At 44.6% G+C, this 21,959-nt stretch overlaps 1 protein-coding gene and 1 long non-coding RNA gene across 4 annotated transcripts in view; one reads left to right on the forward strand and one right to left on the reverse strand.

Annotated features, from left to right (window-relative positions):
• The first annotated feature begins 532 nt into the window (after positions 1–532).
• agps (alkylglycerone phosphate synthase) overlaps positions 533–21,959 on the forward strand; it is a 182,172-nt gene continuing 160,745 nt past the window's right edge. Inside the window, exon 1 of one of the 3 annotated variants that reach the window (XM_069935825.1) lies at positions 533–815. In XM_069935825.1, the coding sequence (XP_069791926.1) occupies positions 634–815 (182 nt within the window). In that variant the 5' untranslated portion in view covers positions 533–633. Of the gene's footprint in view, positions 816–13,523; positions 13,637–21,959 lie in introns of those variants that run through there. The other 2 variants (XM_069935826.1, XM_069935827.1) reach the window with 2 other exon arrangements.
• On the reverse strand, positions 5,183–13,682 carry LOC138762219 (uncharacterized). The gene is made up of 3 exons (XR_011356844.1): positions 13,183–13,682; positions 7,355–7,469; positions 5,183–5,840 (listed from the first exon to the last, which is right to left on the reverse strand). It is a non-coding gene; the product is annotated as an uncharacterized lncRNA (long non-coding RNA).

A 21,959-nucleotide genomic window follows, 5' to 3' on the forward strand; every position in this document is an offset into this window, starting at 1 on the left:
CCACCCAAATACACCCATTAACCGACCAACCCCCCCCCACCCACCATTTTTTTTAACCTCAAGGGTTCATTTAAAATGAGCAACACATTTCTGGAGAGTTGAAGAACAAAGTTTGGTGGAAGACAGTGAATCAAAGAATTTGATGTCCTGAACTAAGCAGTAGTGCTGGTTAGCCTCTAATTTACAATTGATATGATTTGATTTATGCTATCATTACTTTACCTTGTGTAGAGGGTTTTTGGTCAACTTAATAAACAGACTGGCTGCCAGGAACTTAAATAGTTTGGGGGGGGGGGGGGAAATCCCAGTGCAGCGAGAAGGTGGAGGCAGTGACTGCTGCTGCTGGGCTGGCGCCTCCCGCCCTTCCTCGAGCGCGCGCCGCTCGGGCGCCTCCCGCCCTTCCTCGAGCGCGCGCCGCTCGGGCGCCTCCCGCCCTTCCTCGAGCGCGCGCCGCTCGGGCGCCTCCCGCCCTTCCTCGAGCCTCCTCGAGCGCGCGCAGCTCCACTGGCGCCGCCCACCTGTGGCCGGCGAGGCGAGCCGCGAAGGGTGTTGGGAAGCGCCACGTTGACCTCTGACCCCCCCCTCCCCGCCCGGCTGCCTCCCGCCTCGTTCACACAGCCACAACACGGAAGAATGGCGTCGGAGGGACGCGAGCCGCATCGGGCTCGTCAGCGGCTGCGGGTGATGGTGGGGCACCTGCAGAGGCCCGAGCGTGGGGCCGGAGTGGCCGCCAGCCAGTGCCGAGCCCTGGAGGCGGGGGCGGCGGCGGCGGCGGACGGCGCAGCCAAGACGGCGGGCAGCATCCCCAGGAGGAGGTGGGTTTGAGTTGGGGGGGGGGGGGAACCAGGAGCGATTCCGGGCCAAATCGGGAAGGGGGTGGTGGTGGGTTCGGAGTTGGTACACGGGCCCAGCGGAGGTGCCGCGGACTCTGTCGCACGTCTGCCTCGTTGGTGTGGGCGCCCTGCCTTGTACAGAAGGGACACAAGTCCTCGAAGAAAGGGGTGGGGGGGGGTGAGGTAGGGAGGTGGAGGTGGGGAGGTGGAGGTGGGGGGGGTGAAGGTGGGGGTGAGGGTAGGATGGGGGGGTGAAGGTGGGGTAGAGGGTAAGGGTGCGGGGGAGGGTGAGGGTGGGGGGGATGAGGGTGAGGTGGAGGGTGGGGTGAGGGTGGAGGGTGGGGTGAGGGTGGGGGTGGAGGGGGAGTGGGTGGAGGGGGAGTGGGTGGAGGGGGAGGGGTGGGGGGAGGGGTGGGGGGGAGGGGTGGGGAGGTGGGGTGGGGGGGAGGGGTGGGGAGGTGGGGTGGGGGGAAGGGGTGGGGTGGGGGGAAGGGGTGGGGTGGGGGGGGGCACAGCTCAGTTACTGGATCCATTTGCTCTCCCGTGCAGCCTTCCGTTGAAGCTTTAAGCCAGCATTGAGCATCGGTGGAAATGTGAGACTTGCACGCCAGGGTGTGCAATCTGACAGTGTTAGGGTGGGGTGATCGGTGGTCTGATGTTCACCCAGCCTACGGAACTTTTTTTCCGTGACATCCAGTGGTACATTTTCTGTGGGCACTCCTCTAGGGTTCTTCCTGATAGGTTAACGTTAAAGATTTAATAAGGAACGACCTCGAATTAAAGCAATAACCCGATGGTGAATTTGAACCTATTGAGTATAAATACATAAGCGCGCTCATTTTAACAAAATCATTTTAATTCCTACTTATTGAACTATTTTGCTGCATCTAGGAATGAATAAGAAGCATTTTTATGCCCTGTGTTCCCCTGAGTGTTTTCCAGCTGATCCTGTGCCACAAGATCGCTGGCCTGATCTCCAGTTTCACTATTCTGGATAAGTGGATACATTGTTAAAACAAATACATGTTCCAACTTCAGTTGTTACGAGCCCAGAGGTCCCCAAAACCCAGCAGCAATAGATATTCACCAAGACAAAGGGTTACTTAAACAAAAGTTGCTTTTATCTGTAAACATGAAAATAGAATCAAACTTTAACTTGGCACTATTGACATAACTAACCTATCTTAACCCCCATCTAATTCTAAGTGCACATGTAGGTAATGTGCAAGTTCAGAAAAGTTCTTGGATTCACAGTCCAATCTCACTTCTCACTCCTTCAAGTTCACTGGTTGCAGGCAATTCTTATACTGTGAACAGAATTTAATATTAAGTTCACCAGGCTTTGGTGCTTGAAGGGTAAATGGTGACTGCTCAGGAAGGTTCTTGTCGGTTTTCAGAGCGAGTGGTTGTTCCAGGACATCCACAACTGATTCCTTTTTAATCAGCCACTTCAGTGTCTTGCTCTTGAAACTTGCACCCCTCAGGGTTCTCCAGATGATAACCTCTTTCTTTCAGGACACCACAGAGTGCCTTTTGGTTTCTCTTATTCCAAGTGAAACATTAGACAGCCAGTCCTCTCCTCTTTGACCAGGTTAAACTAAGCACTCATAACCTGTCTTCCAAATGGGGTTTTACACAAGCTTGCCAGCTTGTCCTGTTCCAGTTGCTCCTGCTTACTGTAGAACTGATCTTTGTGTGTCTCTCTCTCTGAGAGAAAACTTGTTTGACTCTCTCTGCTTGCAAAACTACATGACCATCTTAGAACAAGTTCCCCTCCAGACAGAAGGCAGCTCTGACTAGCTCTTTCATCTGTTGCCTTTTTGTAAACAACAATCCATTAGTGACGTCTCGGGGACTCTCCAAAGCCTTTGCAAAGGCTCTGAGGGCCCGACATGTCTAGCATTAGCAGAGCTCCAGTATTTTAAATAAGATCTGTTTTAAAGTGTTTGTATGTTACCTCCACTAACAAACCCTGCCTCAATTTATCTCCCAAAAACATATCTATATTCTGTCACACATGTGACTCTTCAGCCTTCTCTGGAACTAAATAAGATCATGGGTGATCTAATGGTAACCATAACTCTACATTTCCATTCACTGGGATAGTCATGTACCTTGCTTATCAGTTGCAATGCTTTTAAAAAGAGAATTCCACATTGTCTGCCTTGAGTAATTGACTCTTCATTTTTGAATTGACTCCTAGCTCTAGATTCTCCCTCAAGAAGAAATTGTTTTCATCTACCTTCCAGAATTTAGTATATTTCATTCAATTATCTCTTGATCTTCTAAATGCTAGGTCAAATTTCCTTGCAAGACAAATTGCCCATTACAGGTATTGATATAGACTGAACTGCTTCCAATCTTTTAAAATCTTGAATAAGAAGAGTAGTTCTCTGCAGAATTCTGGAAGTGGTTTTGGTAATATTCATTAAAACTGAGTTATATCCTCTCCACTTTTCCAAATCATTCCTCCAGCAATTTAGCATCCAGTTGGCTTTGCTAACAACTTCTTGTACCCACATACAGTATCTTGCCTTCCATGAATCATACACAAAGACATGAAGATCCCTCTCTATTGTAATGCTCTGCAATCTCTCATCATTTAGATAATTTCTCCATCATATTGATAGCTTTATATTTTTCCAGTAGCTTATGGTAGTAGTTTGTGAATGGACGGGAGCTGTGATCAATTTAGCAAATTCAAAATGTTACTTGTCACGTTAGTTAAAAAGGTGAGACACTTCATTTCCTCACGAGGGAATATTTGGCAGCCTTTCATACTGATTTTTATTCTTGGTTATCATTTCTCCAGCTGAAGCTGAATTCAGTTAAAAATTTTAATTGTAAGGTTAAATTAGAGTTTTGGAGTGAGTTGCGTCAGTACTACTTTGTAATGGTGAGAAGAATACATGTTTGTAATATAATGAATGGCTGTTGTTTGCAAGAAAAGCATCATTTATAATGAGGCCACATAGTCTAATCACTATTCACCCAACACAGACTACTTCAGTTCATATCTGAATAAAGTCTGGGGTAGTTTTAAGTTTTCTTTGATTATGTATCAGAATTAATAATTGTGCTATTTTTAAAATGCAGTGTGTGTTGTGCAATATAAACCTATTTTTGCTAGCTATTTGGCACAGTACTGTATGTATTTCCATACACTGGCTGGGATGTTGTTTCCCTGAACTATTCATCTTACTCTCCAGTTTTCCCAATGCAATAGAAAAAAGTTTTGATTTAAACCAGCAAATGATTGGGGGAGTCATCATCACAAACTGTCATTGATTTCTAGACAGAAACACCAACTATAATTCAGTATGGCCATTGTCCAAACATACGCATGAGCCAAATTTCAGAAATAAAATAAGAATTATTACCCTTGGTGTTAATGTGAGATGCGGTTTAAAAGGCCATGTTGATAAACAGAAATTAACATGGCTGAAGAAGAAATTTCTACGAGTACTGGAGTAGTTCACAAACACAATTGGTTATGATCATTTAGAAACAAATTATTTCAGTTCCAGATGTTGTTGCCAAAACAATTTCTGCCATGTCACTGGCTTTAGCTACTTACTGAATGATCACATTTCATTTGTAAGGTTAGATTGAATGTGGAGAAACTCCATTCTCATTCTTTTTGCAAGGAGGGCATTGTATGCATGTGTCAAGGTTTGTATCCATTTCCATGTTTGGTTGTGAATTGAAGAGCAATATTTGCAACACAATGATGGGCACTAGAATAAGTACAAATAAATATGCTTAAAAGAAACAGATGCCTGAAAGCTAACATGCAGGTGTAAGAGATGAGGGTATAAATATTAGTATAGGATCTGAGTTTAAGAGAAGAAATATTTTGGGATTTCCACATTCTGAATATGGGACAGTAACATTTCATTAGACTGGTGCCCATAAGAAAAACTTTCCTATGAGGAGAGATTGGATAGGCTAGACTGCCAGACTACAAAATTCTAGGAAGCTCAAAAGGATAAACCTGGGAGAACGCTTCCACTGACCATAGTCTAAAATTAGAGGTGACTATCTCAAAATGAAGGGTCAGGCATTTAGAAGTACCAGTTGGTGAGTGCATTCAAAACTGAACTATTCCTTTGCGTTGCAGGAATTGGGGGGGATAGGATAGAAAAATGGTATTTGGACTTACTCTGTTGAGTGCCAGAGTAAGACCAATGGGCTGAATGGCCTCTCCTAATGTTCTTAAGAAGTAAATTAGATTGGTTCAGGAAATTAAAAAATTGAAGGCCCAACACTTGGTCTGGGAATTAGAAGTTCATTATAGTAAATCAGGAGCATTCTCTTCTTTTATGGATTGAAAGCAATTGATGCTTTAATTATTGAAAAGCTTTGTCAAAGCAATGACCAGAATTGCATAAGTTGCATCATTGAGCTTGCTCTGCCATTCAACAAGTTCTCGGGTGATCTGGCCATGTACTCTGCTCCATTCATCTGTCTTCTCCCTACTATGCAAAAATCTATCTGGCTATGTCTTAACTATGTATAATGAGGCAGTATCAACGGCTTCATTGTGCAGAAAACTTCATAGATTTATTACTCTCTGGGAGAAGTAGTTCCTCCTTATCTGTCTTTAATGTACTTCCCTGAAACTTGAGACTATATCCCCTTGTTCTATTCTCATCTACTAGTTGAAACAACTTTCTGGCTCAATCTGGTGGTATTCCTTTTATAAATTTGTGTTTCTATAAGATTCCCCTCTCATTCTTCTAAACTCCAAGTATAGTCTCCGATGACTTGATCTCTCCTTGTAGGCTAAACCGCCCCCCACCCCCCATCTACAGAATCAAACTGGTGAACCTTGTCTGCATTGCCTCCAAGGCTAGTATATAATTTCTCAAAAAATACCATGTAGTACTCCAGGTGAGGCCTCAAACATTACCCTGTTTAGTTGCATCAGTATCTCCCAGCTTTTAAATTAAATTCCTTTAGTTGTGAAGGCCAATGTCCCATTTGCTTTCTTGATACCTGTTGGACCTGAAAAACAATTTTTGCAATTCATCCATAAGCACTTTCAAGTTCCTCTGATCAACAGCATGCTGCAGTCTTTCTCTGTAATAATTCTATTCGAACTTTGCCCACTTAACCTGTCTACTTCTCACTGTGGACTCTGCATCCTCTACAAAATTTACTTTTCCACTCAATTTAGTGCCCTCAGCAAATGTAGATGTACTTCATTTGATCTTCTCCTCCAAATCATTTGTGTATATTGTGAAGAGTTATGGGTCCAGCCCTGATCGCTGCAGCACTCTGCTCAATGCTGATTGCCAATAGAAACATTCATTGATCCTAACACTCTGCTTTCTATTGCTTAAACAGGGCTCAGCTGGAAACATGGGTTGTGTATCTTTATCTTTGCAACACAAGGCACTTTCAGGTGGCCAAATGCCCTGCTTGTAAAGCCGCATATTTTGGCAATATGCAACTGTTGGGAGGCCACGTGAATGTGCAGGAGGCGCTTGGAAGACGAACTTTGTAACCCTCCTCCGAGAGGGATAATCGCCGCAGCACAGTGGCCTCCCCAGCCATCTGAATGCAGCCGCCTAAAAGCAGCTGCATTTGGGATGACAGTCAGCTGGTGAGCGCCTGACAGCTCCTCTCCCAGCTGCCCCTTCCCCCGGCGCAGGACGTTGGGGCAGGGGCAGCTGGCTGGGCTGTTAGCGCGGGGACTGCGGGGCTAGAGTGGCCGGTGGGGGAGAAGGGGGCTGGGCTGTCAGCATGGGGACTGCAGGGCTGGAGCGGTCGGCGGGGGAGAACGGGGGCTGGAGCGGCCGGCGGGGGAAGAACGGGGGCTGGGGCGGCCAGCGGGCGAGTACACGCTCGAGTCGGGTACTGGCATAGTTTTGGCCAGCCCCTGTTCTCCCCCGCCGGCCGCACCAGCCCTGCAGTTCCCACGCTTGACAGCCCAGCCCCCTTCTCCCCCACCGGCCATTCTAGCCCCACAGTCCCCGCGCTGACAGCCCAGCCAGCTGCCCCTGCCCTGAAGTCCTGCGCCGGGGGAAGGGGCAGTTGGGAGAGGAGCTGTCAGGCGCTCACCAGCTGACTCATCCCGAATGCAGCTGCTTTTAGGCGGCTGCATTCAGATGGCTGGGGAGGCCACTGTTCTGCGGCGATTATCCCTCTCAGAGGAGGGTTACAAAGTTCGCCTTGCAAGCGCCTCCTGCACATTCACGTGGCCTCCCAACAGCCGCATATTGTTTACCTCCCTTTTTAAACAGTGAAGTTACATTAGCTGTCTTCCAATCCATTGGGATCTGACCAGAGAATTTTGGTAAATTGCCACAAACTTGTCTGCTATATACTATGTGATGCATTCCTGAAGCACTAAGGGACTTTTGGGCCCGATAGTTTACCCAGTTTTGCAGCCTCCACTGCCTCATATTGTCTCTGCAACTCAAACTCCTATTTCTCTCTTTCTTCAACCTCCCTCCAATTCCAATTGCAATTCAAAAGATCTGGAAAATTGTCTTTCTCAACAAATTTTTCCTCACCTACATAATATTCCACTCTAATTCTCTGTATTTGCATTTTCTTCATCCAATGCTTGACTTCAGCCAGCTTTAATTCCTTAGCAATGACCATCAGTTCCTCTTTTTCTCTGTAGCTCTGCAGGTGATGGGTGTAACATAAATGTACTATCATCCATTGCTGCTGCTTTTCTACACACACACAGCTTTAAATCGACTTGTAAAAATGAATTAACTAGTAAATCACAAAAACTCTGAAAGTTTAAGATCCCAAAACTCCAAATATTTCAGAGGACACCAAATCCAAGCAGCAATAGAAATTCACCAAGACAAATGGTCACTTAAACAAAAGTTGCTTTTAATTATCTTTAAACATGAAATCAAACTTTAACTTGTTACTATTGACTTTAACTTAACCTAACTTAACCCCCCATCAAATTCTAAGCGCAAGTGTATATAATGTTTGTGTTTAGGAAAGTTCTTTGTTTCAAAGTTCAATCATTCACTTCTCGCTCCTCGAAGTTCACTGGTATCAGGCAATTCTTATTCTGTACACAGAATTTTAACATTTATGAATTTCCACCAAGCTCTGGTGTTTAAAGTTAAATGGTTACCATTCACAAAGGTTCTCGTTGGTTTCAGAGAGAGATGTTTGTTGTTCATTGGACACATGCAAATTGGTTTCCTCCAATCAGTCACTTCAGTGTCTTCCCAAAGAAACTTGCCCCATCATAGGTTTTCCAAATGACTTCCAGTCACCACAGAGTTCCTTTTTGTTTCTCTTATTTCAAGTGAAACATTAAGCTGCCAGTCCTCTCCTCTTGTATGAACCACAAGGGCTTTGACCAGGCTGAACTAAGCACTCATAATCCATCTTTCAAATGGGGTTTTACCACAAGCTTGCCAGCTTGTCCTGTTCCAGTCCCAGCTGTTGCTGCTGGCTGTAAAACTGCAGAATTGATCCCTCTCCCTCAGAGAAAAGCCTGTTTGACTCTCTGCTTGCAAAAAACCACATGACCCTCTTGGAACAGCAAGCAGCACTCGCAGACAGCAAGCAGCACTCGCAGACAGCAAGCAGCACTCGCAGACAGCAAGCAGCACTCGCAGACAGCAAGCAGCACTCGCAGACAGCAAGCAGCACTCGCAGACAGCAAGCAGCACTCGCAGACAGCAAGCAGCACTCGCAGACAGCAAGCAGCACTCGCAGACAGCAAGCAGCACTCGCAGACAGCAAGCAGCACTCGCAGACAGCAAGCAGCACTCGCAGACAGCAAGCAGCACTCGCAGACAGCAAGCAGCACTCGCAGACAGCAAGCAGCACTCGCAGACAGCAAGCAGCACTCGCAGACAGCAAGCAGCACTCGCAGACAGCAAGCAGCACTCGCAGACAGCAAGCAGCACTCGCAGACAGCAAGCAGCACTCGCAGACAGCAAGCAGCACTCGCAGACAGCAAGCAGCACTCGCAGACAGCAAGCAGCACTCGCAGACAGCAAGCAGCACTCGCAGACAGCAAGCAGCACTCGCAGACAGCAAGCAGCACTCGCAGACAGCAAGCAGCACTCGCAGACAGCAAGCAGCACTCGCAGACAGCAAGCAGCACTCGCAGACAGCAAGCAGCACTCGCAGACAGCAAGCAGCACTCGCAGACAGCAAGCAGCACTCGCAGACAGCAAGCAGCACTCGCAGACAGCAAGCAGCACTCGCAGACAGCAAGCAGCACTCGCAGACAGCAAGCAGCACTCGCAGACAGCAAGCAGCACTCGCAGACAGCAAGCAGCACTCGCAGACAGCAAGCAGCACTCGCAGACAGCAAGCAGCACTCGCAGACAGCAAGCAGCACTCGCAGACAGCAAGCAGCACTCGCAGACAGCAAGCAGCACTCGCAGACAGCAAGCAGCACTCGCAGACAGCAAGCAGCACTCGCAGACAGCAAGCAGCACTCGCAGACAGCAAGCAGCACTCGCAGACAGCAAGCAGCACTCGCAGACAGCAAGCAGCACTCGCAGACAGCAAGCAGCACTCGCAGACAGCAAGCAGCACTCGCAGACAGCAAGCAGCACTCGCAGACAGCAAGCAGCACTCGCAGACAGCAAGCAGCACTCGCAGACAGCAAGCAGCACTCGCAGACAGCAAGCAGCACTCGCAGACAGCAAGCAGCACTCGCAGACAGCAAGCAGCACTCGCAGACAGCAAGCAGCACTCGCAGACAGCAAGCAGCACTCGCAGACAGCAAGCAGCACTCGCAGACAGCAAGCAGCACTCGCAGACAGCAAGCAGCACTCGCAGACAGCAAGCAGCACTCGCAGACAGCAAGCAGCACTCGCAGACAGCAAGCAGCACTCGCAGACAGCAAGCAGCACTCGCAGACAGCAAGCAGCACTCGCAGACAGCAAGCAGCACTCGCAGACAGCAAGCAGCACTCGCAGACAGCAAGCAGCACTCGCAGACAGCAAGCAGCACTCGCAGACAGCAAGCAGCACTCGCAGACAGCAAGCAGCACTCGCAGACAGCAAGCAGCACTCGCAGACAGCAAGCAGCACTCGCAGACAGCAAGCAGCTCCGAACTTACTCCTCCGAGTTCTTTCATCTGTTGCTTTTCAAAACGACAGTCCATTAGTGAAGTCCTTTGGGCATTCTCCAAAGCTTTTGCAAAGGCTCTTGGAGCCAGCTTACACTGGTATCTCATTGGTGGAGACGTCGCTGCGACTGATCAGTTGTGGCAACTTGGGCGACTCGCGACTTGGGAGACCAAAAAATGGCTTGTGCTCTCACCAAGGTGATGCCAGGGCAACATCCGAGACGACTCCGTGACATCTTCAGACAATTCGCCCGGCAGTTGCTGCGATGTCTCCGGCAGTTGCAGAGACTAATTTTGTCTGCGACTGGGGAGACGTCTCCACGACATCGCTGCAATGTCTCCTCAGTCTCCATCAGGTCTTGGAGACATTGCGGACAAAATTAGTCTCTGCGACGTCGCCGCAACTGATGGAGACGTCTCCGAGACCTGCTGGAGACTGGAAAATATCTCCAAAAAAATCGAGCATGTTTGAATTTCCCGTGACTCCCTGGAGACCTGGCTAGTCTCCAGGAGACGTCACGGAGACTCGAGTCGCCACCTAGTCTCCAGGCCAATGAGATAGGCCTTTTATCTAGCTTGAGCAGAACTCCAGTATTTGAAATGAGATCTGTTTTGAAATGTTTGTATGTGACCTACACTAAAAAAAACCTGCCCCAGTTTATCTCCCAAAAATAAATCTATAATCTGTCACAAGTGTATTTGGTTCATAAAATTATTGATTTATTCAGGAGCCTGATGGCAGCAGGGAAGAAACTGTCCTTGTGATGTTGAGAGCTCATCTTTTGGGTCCTGTACCTTTTTCCCGATGGTAGAAAATTGAAGAGGGCATGGCCTGGATGATGGGGGTCTTTGAGAATAGAGGCTGCTTTCTTGAATGAAGTCTGGTGCCTTTAATGTCACAGGCTGAGTCAACAACCCTCTGCAGCTCTTTTTGCTTTCTAGTTTTCCACTATTCTTGGTGATTTTGTATGCATGAGCTTTTAATTTGATGCCTTCCTTTACTTACCCAAGGCTGGGTTTTCCTACTCTTCTTGACCTTGCTTTTAAACTGGAATGTATTTTTGTTGAATATTGTTGAAAAATCTCTGAAAGTCCTCCATTGTTCCTCAACTGCCCCTCTTTCTAGCCTATGTCCTCAGTCTATTTTAGTCAACTCCTTCCTCCTTTGATTAAGATTCAAGATTCAATTTATTGTCATTGTAATAAAACAATGTCATAATACATGAAATTGCTTTTGCCTGCTGTAAGGCAGAAATTGCTTGAAGTGCCTCTTGTAGTCTGAGAAAGAGAAGCAAAAGAGAGTTCTCCCAAAGACACAGTGTCCGAAGATTCACATCTGCAGCCACACAGAGTCTAGTCCAAACCAATGGTAACCCAAGCTCCAGATCTGAACCTCTAACGTGGTCAGGCTCGCATCCTGGTTCTGATACTTGGTACCCCTTCAGCCAGTTTTGAGCCAGTCCCCAGCAGTTTGCAGTCCGGCACTAGATAGCAGTCTCCAGCAGCCCAAAGCCTCCGTGGGTTCCCCGAGTTACCAGCAGCCCACAGCATGCATTGGTCTTTCAACCGCAGAGCCCCCTCACTGGTCTGCCGCCGCGGTCACTCTCCCCATGGGTGGTCTCTTTGCTTCTTCTCAGACGGAGGATGTTCTCCCCAAGCCAGTCCTCTGTTCCCCTGGAGTGTGTCGCCTTCCAGGGCGCAGACCTCACGGTCGTAAATAAAACTACCATCGGCTCCTTTAATGGGCCGTTCAAAGCCTGTGCTGAGCTGACGGCAGTTGACTGGGTGGTTGGGCCCTGTGGAAGTTCTGTATCTCCCGCTCCTCGCTCCCGGCGATGCACTGCATAGTTTTAGATCTTTTCTACATTTATATGAGAAATTCAAACATTCTATGATCAGATGAGTTAATTTCTTCAAGCCGTGCCTATATTGTAAAATGTTTTGGAAATATTTTGAGGGCTGATGGGAATTTGTTGCTGAATGATAGAAAATAATGAAGCAATAGTTGTCAAACCTCTTGTGTATTCTGCAAATCTAAACTGAATGGTTTTTTTTTATTGAATGTGTCTAAATTTTATTGAATGTGTCAAAGTGTTCTTCTTAAAAAGAACACTTTGGATAAATATGTTCGACTTGCCTGTTTTTTAGGACTGGAGATTGTTGTAGTGCAGTCATGTAGGTTAAACACAAGCAGATTCTGGACTGCAGTCCCTTTTAAGTTATTAGAAGTATGTGAATGGCGATGGTCTATTTATTTCCCTGAGCTTTTTCTGGCATATAGCAAATTATGATGCATTATGATACAATATAACTCTGTGTGATCTCTAATTAAGAAAAATTATCAACTTCATTCGAAATGAACAAACTAGCATCAGTTGCCAGTGATGGAAGAGTCATGAATCTATTTGTCTTGTATATATTTTGTGGCTTTTGGATATAAAAACAAAAAACAATTTTAAGTTGAGGGGTAGGTGATTCAGAGAAATTTGGGGGTAAATTGTATTGTAGAGAGTAGTTGATATTTACCACATTCTTCCAAAGGAGGTGGTGGAATTATCCAAGCACGACGTACAAGAAGTGTAAATGGGCAAGGCATAGAAGGATATGGTCTTAATGCAGGTGAATGGGATTATGCAGATGGGTAAAAAAGTTGGCAGAAACACTGGACCGAAGGACTTGTTTGTGCTGTACCATTTTAGGCTTTTTCAGGTGTTCCCACGAAGATAATGCGCTGGCAGCCACGGCTTGGGGAGTGCAGCTGACACGTTTAGGTGGCCACGGAGTGGACACCTTTTTGGCACTTGAACATGCCAGCTGACTGATAGCCATCTACCAGTGAACGCTGGCTCCTTGAGATAGTGGTCTAGTCCTACCCACACTGCTTTGACGTCATTGCAGTGCGTCGGGCTGATGTGGAACGACAGATTCTGGAGCATGGAGGACAGAAGGGAAAGTGGGGCAAGGTTAGGTTAGACTGGCGGCGCTGCAGTGGCGACGAGGGCAGTGCAAACGCTGTGGTGACGAACCCGGGATGGGACTGGCAACAATGGCCGGGTGGGGTAGGGAGGCGGGGAGTGTCCCCATCGGCACTGAAGAGAGTCTCCACAGCCGGACATTCAACCGGGCACATCGGACGGAAGGTGTGCACATACGTCGAGGAAGCAATGTACCAGCCATTCTCCACACCCTCCTCCCCAAGTTACTCCGTGCATTCACATCTCTAGAAAGATACAAAGGTGTCACTAAACAGTTGAAAAGAGGTCACTTGGTTACCACTTTGAGTTCTCCACAGTTTAAGACCAAGGCACAGTTCTCTTGTTACGACATGCTTTGTTTGAGATTCCTTTCCTTTTGACTTTTTATTTACGTGACTTTGGGCTGGAAACTGTTCCAGTATCAGTGGCTCTTGTTTGCCCTCTGCAGGATTCCTTGCCCTCTTTCCCCAGAGCTGATGAGACACCCAACCTTACTGCAACTGGTGCAACTGTACAATGTGTTTGCTTACCCCATGCAGTGGGGTTTACAAAAGTCCACTTATAGACAATATCCATGGCAACCTTTGAGATGTTGGGGGGTGTCACTGGCTCCCATGGTTACGTCTGTTGGGGGGGGGGGGGAGAAGTACGTCCAATCCTGCAGGGCTATCTATGATTGATGGAGATACACTAGCTCAACCAATTAGACGTCAACTTTGGTCAGTTTAACTCCACCTCCTGCCATTAAGATGGTTAGTCCAGCCAAGTTCATTTTGGTGAATGGCCACCAGTTCACTCAGCAGGTCAAGAGTGTCCTCCATGTAGCAAAGGGCAAAAATACACAACTGACGTTTCGGGCTTGAGCCCTTCATCAAGGCTTGCTTGAGGGAGAAGTGGAGAGAGCAGCAGTCAGTGGCGTCTAAGCACCTGAGATCCCTGCAGGGGTCAAACTGCGAGGCCTGGAATTGATACCTTGATGAAGGGCTCAAGCCCACTGTCGATCATGCATTCCCACCCCCGCCACCCAAAGGACACCATTCGACCATCTGAGCTTCTCCACCTTTGTGTTTTTACTTCCAAATAACAAGTTCAAATTGATTAATCTGTTATTATAAAGTACGATATGACTGCAGTATACAGGAGAGTTGATGGGTGACGACGTCACCGTGACGTTATTAGCCTACCCCCTGGCAGCCCGGCTGCTTTCAGCTCCCACAGAGGATACTCCAAGCAGGATTTTAGACCTACTAGAGAAGGGTTGGGTGAGTAGACCTCCTGGCCAGGTACTCCTGTTTCAGATGGCCACAATACAGCCACACAGGAGCACAACGTGCGGCTTTACAGTCGGGTATGTGGCCACCTGAAAGTGCCTTTTGACTCCATGACTAAAAGCTGGCTGTAATCTTTTAGCTTTGACCCTTTCCTCCTAAACTTCTGAACTGTCAGCTCTAAATTCTTTCCACCTATTCCATAGTTCCTCAAACACCCAGAGGACTTGGATTTCCAGTTCACCTGCTAAATTCTGGGAGTACAATCTTGGTTTGTTTAACTGCCCCTTGTAACTAAACCAAGACCCAAGCTTCCATCCTTTGGTGCCACGCACTGTGGATACAACTATACTGCAGACTTGTATGTTTTATACTGTGATTGAACCTGGGTTTGTAAAATTGTAGCATAGCAGCAATCTGCCTTTTTACCTTGAGCTTTCAGCCCACATACTTTCTTTCCATGGTGTTTATTTTAACCTATAACATTTATCTGTCTCTGCCTAAATGTCAGCTGTTGCTAAAACCTTGCCCAAGCTTTTTTAGTTCTGTGACCTCATTGTTCTAGCAGTCTCCCTGAATTTTACAGTTCCCTGATTTTGAGCTCTTGTGTCTCCCTTTTTTGTATCTGATATCTAGATATCTAGATAAAGATATCGAAAAAAATCCTGAAACGTTGTGTGAACTTTTCCCTCTGTGGATACTGCCTGATCTATTGATTCCCTTCAGTGTTTTGTTGTTAAAGGTTCTTTTATTTTCTATGCAAATCATACTAATGACCTATATTGACTTTATGAATTTGAATTGATAAATGATACAAAAATAGAGTTAGCAACTGCAAACAGAATTTGCTGAAAGTATCCAATATAAATAATAATTGAATTGCATTACTTACGGTACTTTTCCTGTTTGAATTTTCACTTTGATTCTTAAAAATGTTGACGTCTAATGTGGCAGGTTTGATTCTTCAATAAATCTGACTTCCTTGTGCTAAAAGGTGGTGTTGCAGATTATGCAAAACTGTTTACAATTTAATGCTTTAAATACTATTAGACAAAGCAGGTTTGGATCATGTTTTTTTCTATTTGATTAGAATTCTTCACCTGATTTTGCTTTGAATTAATGAAAGAAGAAAAGCAAATATGAATTTGCTCTCTTAAACTTCTTGTATAAATTGCTGAACATTCAGGTTTGCATTATTGTGGGTTAGAAATGCCTTGTAAAATATTATAGTTCTCAAAGTGCGATTCCATTTTTCATCTGCTTTATTGATTTAGTCCTGTAGAATACTGACATCTCTTCTTTTGTCTCTATTGTGGCGCTATAATTCTGGACGAGAATTGCGTAGTCAGCTTTAAATATTTAGAGCAGATTTATTATTTTCTCATGTATTTTTGATTGCAGAAAAATTTATTGAAATCTAATAGAATTTGGTTAGATTACTTTCCGCTGACACACTAATAACTCTTCTCATGTTCAAAAACTCAACTGCTGCTTAATTTCACAGCAACTTTCTGTTGCTTCAAATTGTACAATAGAAATAAGCCCATTTTTGGCAGTAATTAAAATGTTTTTTTTTAAAGAGTAGAGTTCTGGAAGTACACAAAATAGCTGAAGAAAATAATAAAAAGAACTGGATTGTTGCACAGAGTGAAGGTTCATTATTGCTTTGCACCCATTCTAGATAAATACATTTGTTGTGTTACATTGCTTTCTTTTCAGCCATAACATTGGCTGCCCTTGGTAGAAGAAGGTGCTGGAACGTGGTTACTCCAGAGACAGACTGAACCTCCATTAACATTTTTTTTGGTTTGAATATCATTTTCAGTAATTAAAAAAAAACCTCCTCGTGGATTAATCTCTAACAATTAGTTTTATCCAGGCTTTGTTTTAAATATTTATTTGACAGAATTTTTCTCTTTTGTGTAGTTAAAATGCCTTTTGTTTTCACTCCATTTCTACTCTTTGGCCCTGTTAAACCACACCATGTAGTTAGTCATGCAGTGTGAAACCCCTGCGCAGCTTCCTTCAAGCAAAATGAAAATGTGAATTCCATGATGTTAGTTTTGGTGGAATAAAATAAAAATTAGTTTCCCAGGTAGATCCAATTTTGTAGATTAAAGCCAAAAATTATTCAAGCACAGCCTATTGAGAATGTAGTATTTGAACTGAGTTGGGTTTATAATTGGAAGCTGTTGTAATTTGGCCTTGGATTTGAAGCCATTTGCTAAGTGATGAGGCCTTGATGCGCTTAAAGGTGCTTTCACACCCTCTAAATCAGCCTTTCAGTATCCCAGGATATGAATAGGGGTTTGGCTTTTCACACTTGAACTGCTCCCCAACTGGGACACTGAACACGCTCATACTTGCAAGGAGTCATCCCCAGGGTTAGGACTGTTCTACCTTCTACCCGTGACGTCATGACATATTGAGCGATGGTGGACCTGCCCTAAATCATGATCAATGTATTATGATCTTATATTTGAACAAAATTAATCATGCCTAATTAAGATTTATGTACCGCTCAGCCCCTGTTGTGGTGACTTATATAAACCTTTATAAGGGACCATGGGAAAGTGCTAGCGATAAATAGCAATAGTGGACAATTTTAAACAGTGTGGGAAGGTTTTTAGCGCTATAGTGCACAATTTATAAAGACCATGGGAAAGTTGGTAGCGCTATTGTGTACAATAAACAGCATGGGAAAGTTAGTAACACCATCGTGCACAGGGTAGAAATAATGTAGGGGAGAAAGCGATGGCGAACCTGCCCTTTCAGAATTCTGTACTGCAGAGAAATGATTGCATGCACGGAGAACTCATGGAGAGGTTTCTCTGCCGCGTGGCATTCTGGGAAGTCAGGTCCGCCATCACTTTTTCACCACGGTCTTTATAAATTGTATGCTGTATCTCTACCAACTTTTCCACGCTATTTAAAAATTGTCCTTTATTGCTATTTATTTTTCTCTCTCTCTCTCTCCTCCCCCTTTTCATGGAAAAGTTTATTCCTTCATTTTAATCTTGCTTCATGTTCCTGCACTCATGCAAAAACATGGATCATTTCAATCCCACAATGCAATTGCCTGTTCTACACTTGTCCGATTGCAACCCCTGATTGTACTGGGGGTTGAGAGCGTCTATTCCCAGTGTGAGATGATGTCAACTTTTGCCAGCATAATTTTCCTTTCAGACCAGACAGTTTGAAGGCTGATTGGCCGTTAATTCCTGGACCACTTGCTTAAGGGGGCTTAAGATTTCAAAAGGATATACAGTGCAAAAAGTGCCATTTGGCTTACTTATTTCTGCTGACAGTTATAGACCACAAGATTTTTGATGACCTGAGTTAAAGGATTATAACTTTATACAAGTGTAAAACTTGTAACGGTCATGAAATAACACATGACATTTTTAATTTGTTTGCCTTCATACTGGTAAAGACCATGAAACAGTTGTTGTGGGAAGTCCTATAGTTGCACTTACTTGTACCACAATAACAGTGAATGCCACTTGCTTCCCTATCCTCTAACCAGGAGATGTAGCTAATGTATTTCATAAAATCTACACTGCTTTTAGAGAGAAGTATGTATTTAAAAATGTGACTGGTAAATTAGAATTAAGAACATAAGTGATGGTGTAGACATGAATTACAGTCACTTCAGTCCTGTTTTCAATTGTCAAAAAGTAAGCATGAAATTAGAAGTGGAACTCTGAGAATTAATTTGCTAAATCAAATGAATGTTTGAGGTTCATTCTTTGATTGTTTCATACAATTTAAAAAAAAAAATCATATAACCATTTACAGGGTTGGCCTTTCGAGTCCGCACTGGTTCACTAGAACAACTCCACTACCTTAATCCTCCCGCTCTCCACCAATATCCCTCCAACCCCCTCACCGCCATGTACACATCCAACCTTCTCTTAAATGATAGAAGGGACCCTGCCGCAACTATCTCATTCGGAAGATCATTCCATTCTGCCACCACTCTCATGAATTCCACAGATTCACCACCCTCTGGGTAAAGAAATTCCTCCTCATCTCGTAGTTAAATAAAACATTCTAACTAGTATAATTATGATGCCATAACAATAATAAATATAAAAGGAATAAATATTTTTAAAAAATTGTATCATGGTAAAGGTATGCAGTTGTAGCCAAAACATTTCTATTTGAAACATTTCCTGGAATGTATGACTGCGGCTATTGTGGTGTTGTAATTCCGGGTGAAGAAAAATGGCTGTACTGTCGGAACTGCTGCAACCACAGCACTGCCGCTGGTACAGATCTGGGGAGAGTGGGGAGCAGGGAGAGAACGCTCCTGCGCAGCGTTCTAATGCCTAGTCCAACTACCAATGACAGCTCTGTCCAGGCTTTAAATGGCCCATTAAAAGAGCTGATTTTATGTTAAAATTTCAAGGTATCATCTTCCAAAGCATGAGCTGCGATATCCCAAATTTCAATCTCTTTAATCCAATAAATCACACTCTGGCTGTTACTTTATGTAGTTTTAATTTGTTGATAGAACAGATAAATATTTTGCATAGCTTCGCAACAAGACTTTTCTAAGGGTGAATAACAAAACATTCTCTATGATAGAGATACAAAGATATATAGAGATACAAAAACTTGGAGATACAAAAAGTATATAAAGAAACAACATTTAAAGAAAAATTTCTCGTGCTCATGCTTCCTTCACATCTTGCAGAAAAAAATCAAGAAGTTAGCCTGGGTGGATATTACAACATATTACATCACTAGAAACAATAGTTGTCTTGGAAAGGCAAGCTCAAAATTAACTAAGAATCAAAAACACAAGGTTTTAGCCTTTACATCGCAGTCTGTCTGGGTTGGCAGCAAAACCTCAAGCCCCCATTGCACTGAGCACTGGTGCACCCGGGGACTGCATGCTCGGCCCATTACTGTTCAAGCTGCTAAATCATGACTGTCCTGCCAGGTTCAGTTGCTGAGGACGGGTTGTATATGTACAATCAGATGAGAATAAACTTGAACTTGACTTGACTTGATGTGCATTACACATTCACAGGCTCCTGCAACTATCTAGACTTGCCCTGCTTCCTGTCAGGATTCTGTTCTTCAGCAAAGTCATATCTGTTCCGATGATAGTTTTATCACCAGTGTTTTCCAGATGTCTTCCTTTCCATTAACTATGGTTACTTCATTTTTCATAAGGTCTATCAATCTTGACTTTAAAATGTCACATTTCATTTACCACCCTCCCAAAACATGGAAAGAATTACTTTCCATCTCACGTGCATGAGATCATCCGTGTTTTACACCACTTCCAAATTGAAGCTGCAGACGTATCTTTCTATGCCTGTGTTACTTCAATTCACTCTCCAATTGCCCCAACGCCCACACCCCACAGTCCTTTTAACACTTCCCTTTTCAGGGATCAAAAATACTTGGTGGAGAAGCAGCAGTGTCCTGGAATCTAAATCAAATTCTACATTCAGTGCTCAAAGTAGTTGCTTCTGCATTAGGTAAACGCAGATTTTGTTGATGGCGTTGCAGAATACCATCATTCAGTAAGCAAGGTTGACTTCGAGTTGGCTGTTGCTATAATTCTCCATCTCCACCCACTTGACCCCTGTCTTTGGCTTCTTGCCCTTAACTAATGAAGCCCAAACATAAGCAGAAGGAATAGCATCACATTTCCTGACTTGGTATATTGCAACCCTTGAGAGTCAACATTGAATCTATTGTAGCGGCAGCTCCTCTGCTCCTGCAATAACACACACAACCAGACGGGTTGAGCTCAGTGAGCAGACTAGTTTATTGCAGGCTGCTGGGTGGTACTTATACTCCCAGCCCAGACCTGGCTGAGAACTGTGCTGGAGGGCGCTGATGTCACCCGGGTGTCACGTGGTCCCCCAGCGCAGGCTCTGAGCTCTGTGCTGGAAGGAAGGGAAACCCCCGACGGCGCCATTTTGACCGGCTGCCCCGCACGTTTAACTTATAACTGGGGCCGGTTCACCTGCATAGTGGTGAGCCACCACACTATATAGATTAATTAAATTAGTTTTTTTAAAAATTGTGCTAAGATGGTCCAGGTCTGATGAAAGGTCACCAATCTATGAAATTAACTTTTTATTTCATCTACAGATGCTGCCTGATCTTGCATGCATCTCAAATTGAAGGATGCAACTTTAATGTGGCGGGGGGGTTTGGGATGGGAGGTTGTTGACAATACAGAGATCTGAGGGCAAGCTTTTCACATGCAGGGTGGTAGATGTATGAAACAAGCTGTAGAGGAGATGGTAAGTATAATTATCAAGTTTCAAAAGCATTTGGTTAGGGCTGGAGGGCGATGGGCCAAATGCAGGAAAGTGGGATTAGTATAGATGGGTATCTCTGGCAGCAAGGACAGGTTGGGCCAAATAGCCTGCTTTATGCTGTAAGATTCTGACTCTTGCATTGCAGGTTGGAGAAAAAAAATAAGCTTCCTGTAACCGCATTAGGGAATGTACTTCAGAAGTGTAGCAGCTGTTCCTGAACCTGGTGGTGTGAGTCTTGTGGCAACTATACCTCTTCCTGATGGCAGCAGCAAGAATGGAGCATGGGGTGGGGGGGTGGTGTGCATCCTTGGTGATTGCTGCTGCTCTCCAATGGCAGCATTCCTTGTAGATGTTCTCAATTTGGGGAGGGTTTTATCTGTGATGTCTTGGACTATCCACTACCTTTTGCAGGGCTTTGGGCTCGGATATTGGTGTTCCTTTACCAGACTGTGATGTTGCCAGTCAGCATACTTTCCACCATACTTCTTTAGAAATTTGCCAGGGTTTCTGATGTCATGCCAAGTCTCCCTCAAACTCCTGAGGAAGTAGAGGTGTTGACAATGCCATTAGTGCGTTGGGTTCAGGAAAGATCATCTGAGATAGTGATGCCCAAGAACTTAAACTTGTTAAACGTGCAGACATTGCATCTTCTGCTTTATGTGGGAAGATGCCAGAAGAAGGTAAATGTTGACCAAGATAGAAGAGTAAAGCATGGCAGTGAGTAAATGGTCCACTTGTGACAGCTGGGTGTGGTTCCTGGCTATTGTACTTGTTTCCATAGAGAACTCTTTGAACCTCCAGTTACCCATGGCGTGATTTTGTTAGCACACTCATTCCTGGGAATGCATCCTGAGTGACAAGGTATGAGTATTAACTAAACAGCTGCATTTCAGAAATTCTCACCATTCTTTTGGAAGTATAAGCTAATACAGTAAGACCCCTGTTGTCCACAATTCAAGCAACTAGCAAAAAAGATTTGAGGATAATAAATAGGTAAAAAATACAGATGCTTAAAATGGGCATGCCTTGCCGTTAATTTGCCAATCCACACAACGTTCAATCTCAAACATCCAGAAAATTCACTTATCTGGCCTCTATCAATTCCCATGCCGGATACTAAGGGTTTTAATGCAGTACAAAGAATGAGAGGTGAGAGAACTAAGCAGGTCAGACTTGATAAAGGGTTCTGACATGAAGTATTAACCATCTCTTTCCAAGGATGCCACTGGACTCTTTCTGAATCTCTCCAGCTACTTGTTGATCAGATTCCAGCATCTGCAGTTCGTGTGTTTCTCAAGCTAATATTTTGCTGAATCATTAAAAATTCAGGCTGCTTCACATTGGAAGTATTTAGAAAATCATATTTTACACTTTAATATTAATTTCTAACATTATTACTGCTAAGGATTTCAATGGTTTTATTCAGTATTGCTGTATTAAACCAAAATGCCGTGGCAGTTTATGGAGACAGATTGAACAGTGCAATGCTGCCACCCACAGGATGCAGGTGAGTATTG

This window comes from Narcine bancroftii, chromosome 4 (genome assembly GCF_036971445.1).
Source record: "Narcine bancroftii isolate sNarBan1 chromosome 4, sNarBan1.hap1, whole genome shotgun sequence".
Classification (NCBI taxonomy): Eukaryota; Metazoa; Chordata; class Chondrichthyes; order Torpediniformes; family Narcinidae; genus Narcine; species Narcine bancroftii.